At 40.8% G+C, this 15,676-nt stretch overlaps 1 protein-coding gene across 8 annotated transcripts in view; it reads right to left on the bottom strand.

Annotated features, from left to right (window-relative positions):
- RUFY3 (RUN and FYVE domain containing 3) overlaps positions 1–15,676 on the bottom strand; it is a 464,645-nt gene that overhangs the window by 155,562 nt on the left and 293,407 nt on the right. For 5 of the 8 annotated variants that reach the window (XR_013607158.1, XR_013607157.1, XM_078676397.1 and 2 more), the window contains 2 exons: positions 9,636–9,733; positions 4,570–4,689 (listed from right to left, as the gene is read on the bottom strand). Coding sequence is in view for 6 of the 8 variants with exons in the window: in XM_078676397.1 (XP_078532523.1) it covers positions 4,570–4,689; positions 9,636–9,733 (218 nt within the window). In the remaining 2 variants the exon portion in view is untranslated. Of the gene's footprint in view, positions 1–4,569; positions 4,710–8,322; positions 8,533–9,635; positions 9,734–15,676 lie in introns of those variants that run through there. The other 3 variants (XM_078676402.1, XM_078676403.1, XM_078676401.1) reach the window with 2 other exon arrangements.

Below are 15,676 nucleotides of genomic sequence, written 5' to 3'. Positions count from 1 at the left end.
GAAGGAAGAATTGAAGAGATTAATTCCACCTGGCACTCCCATAACCCACAAACACTCTGTCTGGGCCGTGTTCTGTGGAAGGACCTCATCCCCTGGCTGGTCTAGTCAAACAACAATTCCTGAAGAAGACACTGCACGTTTCTTTTAGAAAACCTCTTAAGGAGCATGCATACACAATAAAAGCTAGGCATTCCTTCCTTGACGCAGGATTCTGATATTACACAACAGTGATAATCTACTGGTTTAATAACCTAAACTCTCTTTGACAATCCAATTTTAGGCCCTACCTCATTATATGCAAACAGCATCTTGTTTTTTTCCCCATATCAAGGTATGTGTATACGGAGATAATGTGCACTGCATCATGAAAATTAAGTTCCTTCGATCCACTAAGCACCAAGAAAAGCTAATTGAGAGACAGACTTTGTCCTCTTTTTGCAAATAAGTAAGAACGATCTTGAAGAAAGGTTGCCATCCCACTTGTAACAGTACATTTTCTACAAATATAAACAGTTATGTAAACATTCTTCTCTATAACCCCTAAATTATCCCACCATGGTCTCTGCCCTAAGGAGATCTGCAAATCAAAGTGGGCGTGAGAGGTCAAAAAGCATCACACCTCTCTTCCAGGAAGCAGTACTTCTAAATATCACCTACATGTGGTGCCTGAAAACTAACTATACAAGGAAAGGCGGCATGAAGCCCTATTATTCCAACCACAGAACCAGATGAATATCTGGGGGACTAATAAAAGAGCTGAAGAAAATATATTGTCCAACGATCTTTTAAACATCTTAGAATTGGTGTCATATTGGAAACCAACATTATCTGAATTTTCAGACAAAGTCATTTACTTGTCTAAAACAGACAATCAAAAATCTCAACTTGGGTACTACTTTTCTTTCACTGGTTACTGTTCTTTAAAATCTCTGTTTTTAACTTTACAGAGAAAAACAAATGAATTATTTAACAATATAGAGTATGTGAAGACTTAAGATATTTGTTGCAAGTGACCAGTTTATGTGTTTCTTCTTCCAAGCTTTCTATAAAACAATTGCTGTGTCATCAATGTACAATGAATATTATTGATTGATCTTCTTGAGGCAACTTTTGTTTAACGTTTTGCAATCTAAACTAATCATGTAAAGAGCAAAAGAGGCAGTTTGTTGATTCAATTGTTTGTAAAGATGACATTTAAGTCATGAAGAATCTACCAGTGAATATTTTCGGCAAAAAAGAACGAGGACGCTTTGGTTTGTCGCTGAGAGTAGGGGTGTTTTCCGCGGACTTTAATTTAGTCATTTCTTCCAGTTCTCCTGTCTGTACACAGAAGCACAACATTCATACAAGTGCACAAACTACTACCTCTTGCATCACCTTGAATGAATCTTACAGATTAATGCATTTATCCAACACATCACTTCAAACCTTGGGGTGCAGAGGTGAGTGCCAGAAAAACTAAACATACCAAGTCGGTCTACATTATGCCTGCAGTAAATCTCAATAGGAGACAAACTGTCCATCATCGACCCACAAAACGTTAGCAGTAAAACCGCTAACAAAATAAGAGATCTGGTACCATACACATATTTTTCACTTACTGAAACATCTCTGTGATTATAGAGGGTAAGCAGGGATGAAGGATAAAATATTGCTAGGACATACCGAGTTTACAGTTAAGAAAATAGTGGAAATTATTTTAGCCACATCATTTGAAAATTATTATAATTTTTTTTTTTTTTACAGAGTTTTATATACCGCGAACTTGACCCAAATTGGGAATCAGAGCGCTTTACATAGCACCAGTTGCATTACATGAGGTCACATTCATTTTTGTTAGGCACGGGGAGATTACGTTATTTGCCCAGAATCACAGGATATTCAGAGTCATTTCCGAAAATCGAACCCAGTTCCCCAGATTCGAGGTCGACCGCCCTAGCCGTTAGGCCCACTCCTCTCCCAAACTCCTCATTATTAGCAGCTAAGTAGCTCCATGTCTCAGATTACTTTTTAAAAAGATTTCCTATAAAAGCCAGCCCAGGTTAGGAAGTAGGACCTGAAGAGTCACATAAGTTCTGCCAAACAGATAGATTCTGCTGCACTGAGTGACGTATTCTCACATTTGCCGGCACATCAGAGACCAGGTAGAGTTATTTTGCTCCCTTCCCACACTTGCAAATGTCTGAGTTCCAGACAACCTATTGTGGAGTGAGATTAGAAGCAATCAAAAACATGGCCTACCTGCTACTTTATAAGAGACCATGCTATGGGAAATGGTCAGTCTGACGAAGGCTTCTCCTTTAGACTCAGTCAGAGGCTGTCATTCACGTTAGGCCTCATCACTTAGGAAGTTGTAATACTAGTGACCCTACGTGCAGCTATGGTTCTGAACCTCTTCTTCAGGCTTTGAAGTAGCAAAGAAGTTTGCATTTTAAAGGGTAAGTTAATAGATGCATACAACTTTTAAAATAGTGTTTCACAAGGCAGATATGTTTCTTTGGCATCAGTTTTTAAATCTGGGAGCCAAACCACTGTTCCCTAACAGTGTTATTTTTAAAGACAAGTTTGTGCAGGGTTACTTAACCCAAGGCTATCAAAATACAGTAGAAAACTGTGGGTATGATAATTTTCAGTGAGAAAGTCGGATTTGTACATTCAATGATAAACACATGAACTAAAGATAGCACAGTGGACCGCAATTAATTGCAGGAAGCGAGCTAACTCACAACAAATCCAGATGACCCTTTTTTTCTTTTGGTTTGGAAGTGTGATGTAGTCGATAGGGTCTGACAACACTGGTTGTTCAAACAGTGATTAATACAAATACACTGCCAGATTCCAACGAGGGAAGGAGATGAATAAATATAAAAGTCGAAGTGCAGCAGAAAGGAAAGCCTGCCCAGCATTATCTACCATGTGCCAGAAACTGTGACATGCTGATGAAAATATGTTCAGGCAATACAGATCCTTTCTGAAGTGATGGACGTATTTATCCCCATTTCTCAGGTTTCACATGCAGAGGCAGGATACCCAGTGGTCATTTTTAAACTGCATAGTTTTAGGAGCAGCCATTGCAAAAAGCATAAGAAATGTTAAGATTCATTTGCACACTTGACTGATATGTAAAGAATTGAACATAATGAAGTGCATGCATAAGGTGGTGTGATGTACTGAGACGTTTATAAACAGGATATGGTAGCTAAAAGTGAAGCTGGTGACATGGGGACTCTGATGGACATACTTGGTGTCCGAGCTGTGCATTTGGTGGTCTATATATGGTGCAGGAACACATTTCAAAAAGTGAAGTTTGCAAAGGTATGGCATGTGTGAGAAGATGCCTTTCAACAATGCTAACTCCCTCTTTGCGTGCCACTACTCACACTTCTAGTGAGTGCCAAGAGACCTTATGGCAGTACTCCATACACTAAGCCCAATGACGTACATTCTCTTTTGATATTTATTTGCTTTTTCTTCTAAGGATAAAGGGTCATACCTCCACCATGAACAAATCCTACTTGAATTTTATTAAAAAATATATATATTTTTCCCACTGCACATTAATTCTGTCCAACATCCTAAAAACTCTCCCTCCTTTTCATCCAGTTGTGACAAGCTCACATGATCACTACTCACAAACTACCTTTACCAATTCACTTCCATTATTTATCCATACTAAAACCACTACTAAGCACAGGAGAACTTGAGAGCATAAATTTAAACTTACCACAAATAATCCATAATATAAAAGGAAGAACATATTACTAATCCACTAACAATTTAACACTAATCTTGGGTTGCAGAGTAGGGTGCTACTCACCGCAAAGTGCTTTAACACCTCATCAGGGGTAATAAGCGCTAGTAAGCACTATATAAATGTAATTTACAAATTACAATTGAAACGCATGAAGCTGTGCGGATCTGCTACTCTCGGAGCTGCAGGAACTGGTCTATGCATCCACAAAGATGGAGCACTAAAGGAGGAGAACGACAAGAATCAGCTAGTGGTAACATTCAGTGAAGAGCTGGTCCCGAAATACAAAAGGCAGCATTTTTGCATCAAACCAACAGTACACATTCGCTAGGTAGATGCCAATGCTATGCAATATGCCCCATTTGTATTAGCCTCATCATCTGATGGATCAAGCACTGCAGGTGTCAATGTTGTGCAATTGCCCAAATAAACTTGCAGGCCCGCTACTTTTCTTCGAAGCTTGCCATTTAAAAAAAAAAAAGTAAATCATCCACTTTATTTTTGTATGCATTGTTTCTGGAGTGCTGCTTATCACTGTTAAGCTACCTAAAAGTGCTTAAGAATAACGAAGCATAGGGTTACTCGCAATCATGCATTGTACTATAAAAGATATAAAACCCTGTCCTATTCAAACTGCACTAAAAATCATGCTTTGAAGGGAGGAACATGCATTTAAGATACAAACTCTTATACGGTCCCATCTGTTTCACCCTTAAGTTTTTACCACAGCCAGCCTTCTCATCCATGAAGCTTTATCGGTTTGTTTCACAGCGAAGCATATCTATCACTAGAAGTATTCAATAAAACAATGTTGTCACCGCTGTTTCACGAGCTGTTCCACGTGTAGCTGCAGGCTGTCGATCTTGTCCCCAAACTCCTGCTTGAAGAGCCTGTTAGCGTCCTCTGCTGACTGGCGATCTCGCTCTGCCTGTCGCAATCTGGATTTGAGCCACATGAACTTGTGATAAAAAACAAAAGCCATGGTGGGGAGGAAAAACGAGTTTTAAACAACAAAAAATAATAACCCAAATGAAATGGCGTAGAGGGGAAGAGCAAGTAACGCATGGGAAAAAACAAGCAGGAAAGTTTGAAGGAAATAAAGGTAAAAAAATGTTCCGCACAAAAAAAGGTGGTGAAGCAGGCAGAAAACAAAATGTCTTTTTTTTTCATTTTTTTAGCTTTGTTTAAGGGGTCAAGGCCAAATAGTGATCAATTTGAAAATCTAGCTGAAAATATCACATACACATTTTTAGCTTTTTTAGGTCAAATCCGATTTTAATACAAGTTACATCTAATCTTTACACATGTAACTGGAAATTGCAACACATGATATCTGTACTAGTATTTGGGTTTGGTGCATTTCTTCGCCTCTTTCACAAAAGGTGCATCTGACAAAGTGCACACAGGCATTTACACCTAGGCATGTTATGCTCCTCAATAAAACAGTACATAAAAAAACAAAATTAATTGGTCCGCAAGTTGTTTTAATTTCACACCACAACATTTCTGAAGAAAGCAGGGTTAATTTCTAGTTTTATGTATGGTTTTTAATGATGGCAAAAACCAATGAAACAAACAACCTGGGGCACATGTCTGCCTAGGTTTCATCAAACGTACAACAAAAACCTCAAGAAAGAGAAAGGAGATGAGGGGTCAAGCCAATACCGGATGTCTAAGTAATCTATGCAGTCGTGACACCTCACATCCAGCTGTCATTAGTGCTTCCATTGTGAATGGGCTCTTAAAAGAACATAGCAGGATGATGCAAGGAGGATCGCCCTGCTGTCAATCAGTCCAAAGAAGCACACATCGAAACACGCAACTGTCCAAAACATTCTTCCAACTGGGGTATCAGGGTCTGTTTGGAAGATTTAGAGGACAAGGGCACATCTAAAGTCATTATAGAAGTGGCAAAACATACTAAAGTCTTCCTCAAGCCTGAAAGTCTGCAAATGACTTTTGAAGAGATCCCCTGATCAAGGACCAACGAAGACTCATAACCATACATTTTGAATTCCAAAGTGGAGACGTCACACAAATGGTAACAGAAGGAAAATAGAGACACATCAATTTAAAGTTTCAGAACCCAAGAACCGGAAATCTCAACCTGTGATTTCACTATCTTCTGCATAGATCTCAGCACTGAACTAAAAGCTTTAGAAACGGCCGCTAGACAAGGAAAACACCTCGGTGAATTGAAGCCCCAACTAGAACACAGGAATAAAAGTCCTCGGTTAGAAGTACTCGGCTGTAGGTCCCAATACTGTACTTTCTTTTCCACTTTAAATACCTTTGGAAGTGAAAAGAAACTCTAATCTCTACACAGTAAAACGCAGCATTTTGACACTGTGGTGGCAGACTGAGCTTGCCTCGGATATTGATCAAAGCAGTTGCTCTATTTTTCCAATGAAGCAACCGTGAGGTGGAATGTTGGAGCCATCTAAAACACCTTAAACCAAAAATAAACCCCCCCCAAAAACTTTTTCATGAGTGGCGCTTGAGAATGCGGAGGTGTCTAAGGGGGGTTGTCCCATCATCCATTTGTATTTATTTTTCACTTACTAGTCATTGTAGAACCGTCTACTTCTTAAAAGGCTGTATCTGCATCTTAGTGAAAAAGTATATATTATAGTATATCAAATCAAGAAAATGACCTTAATTATAATGTTTCGAATAATGACCAACCTCCATGGGGGGGCTTAACATCTACCAGCCCAATAACTAGGAAAAGGAGGGAATTTTAACCGGTGTATGTTCCATCAAAAATGCACTATTAAGGATCATGAGCCTCATCCTAAGGACGAACAACACTTTACTAATCTTGATGCCATTTCATTGTTTGATAAATTGTGCATGTACAGTCAAACTCTATCCCTCCTCTTTCAGCACAAATACAAGGCCAGGTACTTCCACAACAAAAAAATGTTGTCAACGTTTTTCAAATTTATAGGGAGATTAGGACCTATGATTTGTTTTTTGGCAGACATATCAAATTCACCTTATCAATGGCTGCCATTCTGCAGCAAACGCAAACCACCTGTGGGAAAGGGAGCATGAATTGAATATTCTGTAGGCTAAAAGAGAACAGTGATGCTTTGCTTTCCAAAATGCAATCAATAATTTGGGACAGTGTCAGAAAAAACCTTGCCTGCCCGCTGCCCAATCAAAGAAATAAAACATATGAGAACATCTCAAAATATAATAAATGATCTTATTACATGTTTGCTTTCATCTGCAGCTAGACCAGCAAATATTACAACCAGCTAGGTAATATTTTTAAATCACCCATACACAAACAGTATAAACTATTCTGTTCTACACAACCAAAGAGCGAGTAACTTGCAAAGCAAAAGTAAAATGAGCCAAATGCCACACTTGGGATGTGATCTCTGGTGTCCAGTAGATTATTCTGAAAATATTATTTGATAACAGACACACAAGATCTATGACAAATCTGCATTTAACAAAGGAATAATGGTTTATTGCAAACACTGTCACCATTAACAATTATGTGCGTATCATTTTTTTGTCATCAATATATATATGTGATTGATTGGAAGCACCAGCACCAGTATGTTTAAGTAAGGAGAGGATGGAAAACAGGTATCCGAGCCCCTCACCTGACCATGATTGAGCCTGGATGCACCTCCTTGAGAAGCTTAGGTCTGCTTAGTTCCACTTGGGTCAACTGTCACAGTTACTACCAACCTAAATGGACAAAAGCTTGCGAAGGAGAGTATCCAAGCTCAAAACCATGGTCGGGCTATGGATGTGATTTAAAAACACTCGGCTGGTGAATGTTGTTGATATACATCTGTTTGCACATACAGACTGTGTTTGCATTAAGCAATTACTGTCCTTTGGTGTGCTATAATGTCATAAAACCTTCTATTCCAGGACCACATAAATATATTGATTATTTCCACACATTTGTCTAAAGAGTTATTTTTTTCTCTCACTGTCATCAAAGCATGTGCAGGTAATCATTTTAGTCAGCTTCTCAATGGGGCCTCATTACTTGTTTAAACTCAATACAGTACAATCATGTGGCTTTTCTATTTCCTCCCGACAAACCATGTATCGCAATAACCATGGACTTTCAATGAAGAGCAATAATCAGTAATTCAATATCAAAGTCGGAGAAGAACTTAATCTGGTAATGTGGTTGATCGCATGTGTGCTTTCTTTCCTCAACTTCTTCCAAATGCTCAAAATTCTGAAAAGAAATCATATTTCAGCTAAATCAAGGATTGCACCTCAGATTTTCTAATAAAGTCTTCTAGGGACTGGGGTTGTCAGGCCATGTAAAAGATGTTCCAGATGTAAGAAGAGGCATACTCCAACAGGGTGAGGCAAAGAGGCATTACTAAAGCAAGGCAGGAAGGACGTCTGTTGAACTGGACAGCAGCAAAGTTGCACTGCTGTCTGATCTTACTGGATTTAATCACCACAAAGTCTACTGGGACGTTTGTTCCCTGTATACTCACTAGCCTTATTTTCAAATATGTTTTAAGTAAGTCTATCTGGCAAAACCAAATATTAAAAAATAATCAGCAGTTCAGAATGCAGGTAAACGTTTTCCGAGATCGCTGGTTTCCGCTCTCACTAGGGTGAGGCCCTTGGCCCATTTCCAGCCCTCCCGCCACCATTTCCAAGCCACAATAATCAAGTTATAATGTCAGTTGTGAGGGGACCGGTTGCAGAACGTCTACTGATGCTTCTGTAGGAGTTTGTTTGCTGCGCTGTTTAAGTTTTTTGCCTGTTTCACCAAGTCCTTTTCACTATTCAAACATACAAGGGGTTCAAAGAAGATGTGAGCAAAGGGATAAAAATGATAAGGAAAAAACATTGCAAGAGAAGAAAACCAGTTAAAAACAGTTACTATAGAAATAACAAAATTAGTGCAGAGATCACAGAATAGACAGGCAGAGGCAGATATTAAAGGCATGCAACGTCAAGTCTGCATCAAGAGCTCCTCAGTTACCCTTCACTGGAGCTCTTCAATAACCAGTCAATTGTACTAAATTATATACAGTTTTGATAAAATGTCCTCTTCAATGAACCCTTCACGAAACAGCACATGTTCTGATATTTTTGATTTGTAAGACAGTTATTCACTCAATGATCAACAAAAACCTTTTCAATGGTACACATACATTTTGAAAAATCCACACATGTATAAAAATGTCCTCAATTAAGAATAAAACATGGTTCGATCTAAGACTAACCAACTAACCTAGTTGGTGTTGGGGACTTTCCCAGAGATATTCAGTTAGTGGTAGGTAACAGTGTGCTACACAGTAACAGGCAGGGGGATATCAAGGGCTGGAATGCCAATGGGTTATTAGTTTAATCCACCATTTACAATGAGCACACTGATGCACAATACAGACTATCCCGATTACTTATAGAGGTTCATTTTGCTTGCACTTCCGCATGATGAGGAAAAGAGAAAATGTCTGAAAACCAAGCCTTTATTTCAAGACATTCCCTTGCACACCATACAAATGGCTGAAGGTCTTTATTCCCACTCAAACACGCTTATTAGGGTGTTTTCCTTCCCCAAAGGCACTCACTGCAGTTTGTTACACTTCTTATGAAATAACCCCACCCACAGATATTTTGTCCTGCTCACACTTGGTGATTTTGGCAGCTGCTAGCTCGCAGATCATCACCAAGGAGGCTTGGATTTAGGTAGAATATTTTTCAAATAAGCAGTTACTACAAGATAATTATGCCGACACCCATCATCTGACTGACATCCATTTCTTCACATATACGATAATTCAACTATAAAAGCCTTGAGTAACCCTCATGCTACATAAGCTATTGTGTCGCTTCTCATAGTACACTATATCCTGACAGAAGCGGTCTTCAGTGTTACCTTTGCTCCAACTGTTTAATGGTAGCCGCCATCTGATTTGTTTTCTCTTCCAAGCGGCTGCTTAATTCACTTTTCTGCTTTGCTGCCAAGTCTGAACTCTGAAAAGGGAAATTATACATTTCAGTAATGTACTGAATGCTTAATTGAAAATATATTTTAAATATCTATCTATGCAGAAGAAAACATCAGAATTTACATTTTGACAAAATGTTCAGAACATATGTCATTCCCATGGGTCGACACTTTTGTCTTGCGAATAAGTCATGCCAAGGTGAAGTATAGAGTAAACACCTGGAGCTACGTTACTCCGTTTGACGGAAGCAACTCTGAGCTTCCAAGCAATTTGGGAAATGAACATATTGCTCTCCGTGCTCCCTGCAAACTTCACACTCTTATGCCTAAGTGTGGATCGAGAGTCTCTAATTCAGTGTCCAATCGACATCCTGCGCCTCATCATCTCACTATGAGTTGCCGATTATGTTTTCCTGTGAGTAGACTCGTGTCTCACAAACAACATGCGGAGTGGCTTGCACGGCCGGACTATAAACGTCTTTAATGAGAGTATCTTTGAAATGCCACATATGCTGCTGCTGCTGCACCGGTGGAAGAAGCACAAAGCCTTTGTCGGAGCCTGTACTCTGTTAATATCATAAATGCAAAATACTATTTATTGACACAAGTGATTTTGAAGTTTTAATAGCTGGTCAAAAACTACCAGGTCATTGAGAGATGCTCAGAGCTCCTACGTGCTTTTATACTTCCCACAAGGAATTTCGGTGGGGCAACCCAAGGACAAACTTGTCTTTGTTGAAGATAATAAGGCCTTTTTAGATGTAGATGAAAAAACCTAAAGCTTGCTGATTCTCCTGGCAGAAGTAATCACCACCAAGAAAGCAGTCCCTCCAGTCAAAACATTGATGTCACAGGAGATCTTAGGCTAAAATGGTTTGTTCATACGCAAGGCCAAGAGCTGGTTTAAATCCCACTATGAAAGACAAGATAGGGAAACATAATAAGACATGGGCCAGGGGTGGAGGTGCGCGTGGACGTCCCCCACTTGGCTCCAATTACGAATGAACTGAAGACGGACTTCTTTAAAGACTACGATGCAACAGCAGCGCACTTCTGTACCCAGAACTTAGCTACGTCGCTAATCGCTCATCAGCTGAACCTTTGCCTAAACGTAGCAGAACTTGCTGTGGTTTGGGTAGGTATGTATAATTCGAATATCAAAGGCAAGCAAATATGCAAGGAAGTATGCAACTTGAAATGCCTGCATCAAGAGCTGCACATTTAACATCCTCCACAAATGTTATATGACCAAACAACTGCACTAAGTTGTATCCCAATTTTATTAAATGTCCTCACAAAACAGTATTATCCTTGAGTATCTTTCACTCATGTGCAGCATGATGAAATCTGCTGAGAAAGTATGCATCCAACTTCCTCTTCCCTCTGGTTAGGACATTACCATGAAATAAACTGCTCTTCAGGGACCAATGATATGCGCAGATAAGAGTTTGGTTGGAAAGGCCTAAATTCAAACGGTAGTTAGATTTTCTTGTGTGTTTGTGTGTGTGTGGGTGTGGGTGTGTTCTAGCTGCACCTGAAGAGGCAAAGCTACTTTTGAGAAAACATAAAAGTGTCGAGAAGCTGCTCCAGCTCCTAGCATAGCGTTCCTGTAAAAGTGAGGAAGCGGAATGTGTCTGTGTATGGATTGATCGCTGTCAAGATGCATGTGTTTGACATGCGTGAAAAATAAATATGTGCTACAACTGTAGCACAGCTAAAACAGTGGGAGTTTACTGCATACCTGCATGTTCACCTTCGGAATTGCATGCTCATTAATGTGTTTCTGCCATGGATTGAGTGAATACAGAACCAGAAATTAATTTCCCCTGGTACATATGGTTCATATGATCATACTGTACTATGTGACTTGGGTGAGTGTAAAAAGTCATGTTCTCCTCACTTTCTGAAATCAAAGCAGTTGTGGGGACTGCTTATCTGAACAGGCAGCGTCTACCAGAGATTTGAAGTCATGATCAACATTAACTGTGGGATATGGTTTAGATTCTGGGGTGCATTTATGTGCAGAGACTTTGGGTCGTAAGCGAACATTTTCCTCTGGAGTTATGGCAGTCCTAATGCAAGTATACACAACGCAAAGGGGCTCTCAAAAGAAATAAGAGGGCTGATGTGGTCCTGTGGTTGTATATGTAGGAGTCTTCCTGGTGTATTGTGAATTAGTTGTAATCTGCGAAGCTGGTATGCTGGTGCTCAAGGTAGAGAGCATTTGTGTAGCCATGGGGGGATAAGATAGCATGATGGTAATGGTACTTTAATCAAATGAAGAAATCCCAGAGAAGGAAAGAGTCTCCTTATGATGCTCAGTTGATGGACATCTTGATGACTATTTGGGGTCAGAGCCTGAATTCATTGTCCAAATATACCCGAGGTATTCGTAGGTGCTAGAGAGCATGGGATGACAGGTACGATGGGCTACTAAATTCGGTGCTTTGTTTGAGTAAATGATCAACAGATAAGAATTTCTGGTTTTCCTGTGTACAATTTCAGAAGATTTCAGATCATCCAGTCCAAGATTAAATGGAGACAAGACCTGCATGCAAAGCAGTCAGGATCTGAATAGGATTAGTTTCAACAGAATCAGAGTTGTGTCTGTATTCTTATAGAAAGACAGAAACATTCGATAAAGCAGTGGCATGATGTTAAACAGAAGCCTGAGCAATCATGGAGCCATGCGACCAGGTGGACAAAGGTGTCAAAGTTATCTCCGTGGAGTTGTAGAGGAAGAAAAGCAAAATGGGCTAGGGCTTTGCCTTATATATGCCAGTGTGAATTTAATCAAACACCCAAAACATTATTTCCACACAACTGTTTGATTAAATTCACAATTCCACCATCACCCTAAAATATATACTGGGAATGAATTGGAAGATATATTTAACGTAAAATTCAAAGTTATATGCAATGGATAAGTTTATAAGATAGGTTTTAATTTGATTTTCCAGCCCCAAGGTAGTCATTGGGTGAAACATGTTGGCTGGCAGAAGAATTTAAATTAAATTAAAGAAAAGAAGGACGTTCATAAGAATAATGGAATGATTCAAAATTGTGTTTATATAACATTGGGTGTGCTAGCAGACTTGTGTTTATGTTCTTGTTTCTGTGTTAAGGATGCAGGAATTGCCTCCTTTCTCCTTTAGCACCACACCAATATAACACGTTAGAGCGCTTTGTGTACTGTGTCAAGTGCCGAATTCCCTTTCTCTCTCCCAGAGGATAACTGGAGTGTAACAGACTGACTATGTGTAAAGGGTTAACCACCTCTGAAAGGAACAAAGTCTTTGTACTGATAATCCGCTTGCCTGGGGACAAAAGAAGTAAAGGGAGGAAGTACAAACAAAGCCTGCAGCTCCCTAACATACCAAGCTGAGGTAAAAGCAATCAGAAACAATCTTAATAGTCAACAACCACAACGGGCAACTATGCATAGGCTTGAAAAGAGAACCCACCCAGAACGTGAACACCAAACTAAGCTCCCATGAGGCATTATGAACAATGAAGTAGGAAAAATATAGGTCAACCAATTCAAAACTTCACAAGATTCAGAAATTTGTACAGGAAGTTTGATGAGCCAAGCATAGGAAAGAAGACAGGGCTCAAAAATAAACTTTATCTGTGCCCAGTGCAAGGCTTTGTCCGGCGAAATAAAGTGCTTAGTTGAACAATCTGACATTTGGGCTTTAAGGGGTCAATCTCTTCCACAGCATACCAAGAGACAGATTTAGCAGAGGGTCGATACACAGATAATATGATGTTCACCCCCTTAAAGTAAATCGAAAGTACCCCAGTTGCTATGCTCTATTCTCCAGAAGTACCGGTGGAGGCCCTGGAAGTTCCCTCTGAGCAAAAGCAGAACAGGGATAAGCAAAGCAGATCCAAGTACTATACCTTCCTCGGCCAGTACTGTGCGTTCAGGATCATCCACGCATAGGTTGGGATGGCTGGCGATGCCAAAAGTACATTCTCTTGGATTAGCCGCGAAACCGGAGGCACTCCATATGAAATTGAGAGACGGGAGGCCAGCGCCAGGGGAAAAGCTGCAGCCTGCCCCTCTTAGAACTCATGAAAAGGGAGGGAGCTGTCCTGATTTACTATCTGTAGGACGCACTATTCTGTTGTGCTGCCCCCTAATTCGACAGATGGTAAGACACCCTTACCTCCCATGCAGGCTACACATGTTCCCTTGGGGGTGAGCTAAAGCAGTTTTGCTGGTGGCATGGGAGAGGAAGAATGCAGCTGCTGGTATTTGTGATGGCCTGTTAAGCCACAAAACATCCTATACGGGTGCAGGCTATTGGCTTGACTGCTTCATTAATTGGGATGGCTGGCGTTGCCAAATGGACATTTCCCTGGACTAACCGCAACACTGGAGGTACTCCAGAAGAAACTGAGAGGCAAGAGAGGCAAGCACCAGGGTACAAACAATAGCATGCCCTTCTGGGAATCTCAAACTGTCAAATCTGCATTTTCTTCAAACAGATAAGAGACAGTGGAATACAACAGGGCATGTCGTCAAATTTACAGAGGTCCCCATCGAGCAGGCTACTAAGTCCACTGGGCCCAGTCCTGACCGGAGGATCTGCTTAGCTGCTCCTATCCACCAAATATGACCGCTGCAAAGTAGCCTCTTAGTGGGCCAGAAAGCTAAGCACAGCCATAAACGTCAGCTCCCACAGGGTGTGCAAACAGCATGCAAGCAGGCAGGTTACATCTGTGGAGCAGACAGCAAGATTCCTGTGAAAAACACCCTCCACAATGCTTTGATATTTTTTGCATCCTGATCGGGAGCGGCCATAGGGAAGAACCCCAAGGTTTGCTTTGATTAGTAAGATGCCTGCTGTGCATGTACCATAAGACTCACTAGGGAAGGATGAGCAGAACCTACAAAAAAATCAGGTCTTCAGTCAACAGCAGAGTATGACCTCACTATTAACCGTCTGGGCAGAAGTTGGTTTGTTCTAAACAACTAAAATGGGTTTCCTTAAGGTCTGGCTGAAGGAAGTACTGGCTCTGAGGCAGACTAACCCCTATGTCAAAACACTTGCATTTTTCCCTTTCATAGACGCGGATAGTTCCAGCACCTCACCTGCCTTCATCAGGACAGTTAGGACTGACACCACTTCTTCCGACAAAGTCACCTTCAGGGAAGTATCAAACCAGCTGGCTTTTTTGTTAGCTTTTTTTTAGGGCAAAATAGTTCCCAGCATCAAAGCTTGAGAGAAGGAGGAGGTTACCTGCCTCACTACTACATGCTGGACAATGCTAGGCATCTGTATGACATCAAAGTATAACCAAATAATTCATGCATCCTTTTGAAATATTTGTCTCTAGGTAGGGGATCTATAACAGACTCTAACCAGCCTGGTATCCAGAATGCTTTACAAGGGGCTTGGTCTTGGGAAGATTCGCCACACCATGCAAGGACTCCAAAGATGGCACTGGCAGCTCTGTAGACGATGCTGTGTTAGTGCATGTACAACCAGTAACGTCTCCGGCAGAGGGAGGACCTCCCCTGGCACAGAAATGACACTAGGAAGAGGCTAACTGGTTGGCCTACCCGCTGCTGGCGGTTCAGTCAGTACACCCACTACCACAATGGGGGTAGAGGGCACACTAATGGGGGCCTGATGGAACAAAGCTAGCACTGCCTGAGAGAAGGTTGCGATTTGTGCGGGCTAGGGGCTGAAAACTCTGGCAGGACGGGAGAAAGTTGGAGCCTGGCAACAAGCTCAAGCTCGGACAATGAGGATGTAAGTTAAACATGGTGATGGTTGGAAGACCGATCTCAAGAGTGGTAACAAGAGCACGCCTTGACGAAGACCTACGGTGTTTCTCGCACTTCTACTTGGCTTTGCCCAAGATATTGAAGAATATTCTTCAGGATGGCGAATGGCCCAACCTAGAGGAAGCCCTTTATCTAGAACAGCATCAAGTTCTGTGCTCGTCAAAAAAAC

This window comes from Lissotriton helveticus, chromosome 2_1 (assembly GCF_964261635.1).
Source record: "Lissotriton helveticus chromosome 2_1, aLisHel1.1, whole genome shotgun sequence".
Classification (NCBI taxonomy): domain Eukaryota; kingdom Metazoa; phylum Chordata; class Amphibia; order Caudata; family Salamandridae; genus Lissotriton; species Lissotriton helveticus.
Note: the sequence above shows the minus strand (reverse complement) of the source record. Positions and strands in the feature narration are given on the sequence as shown.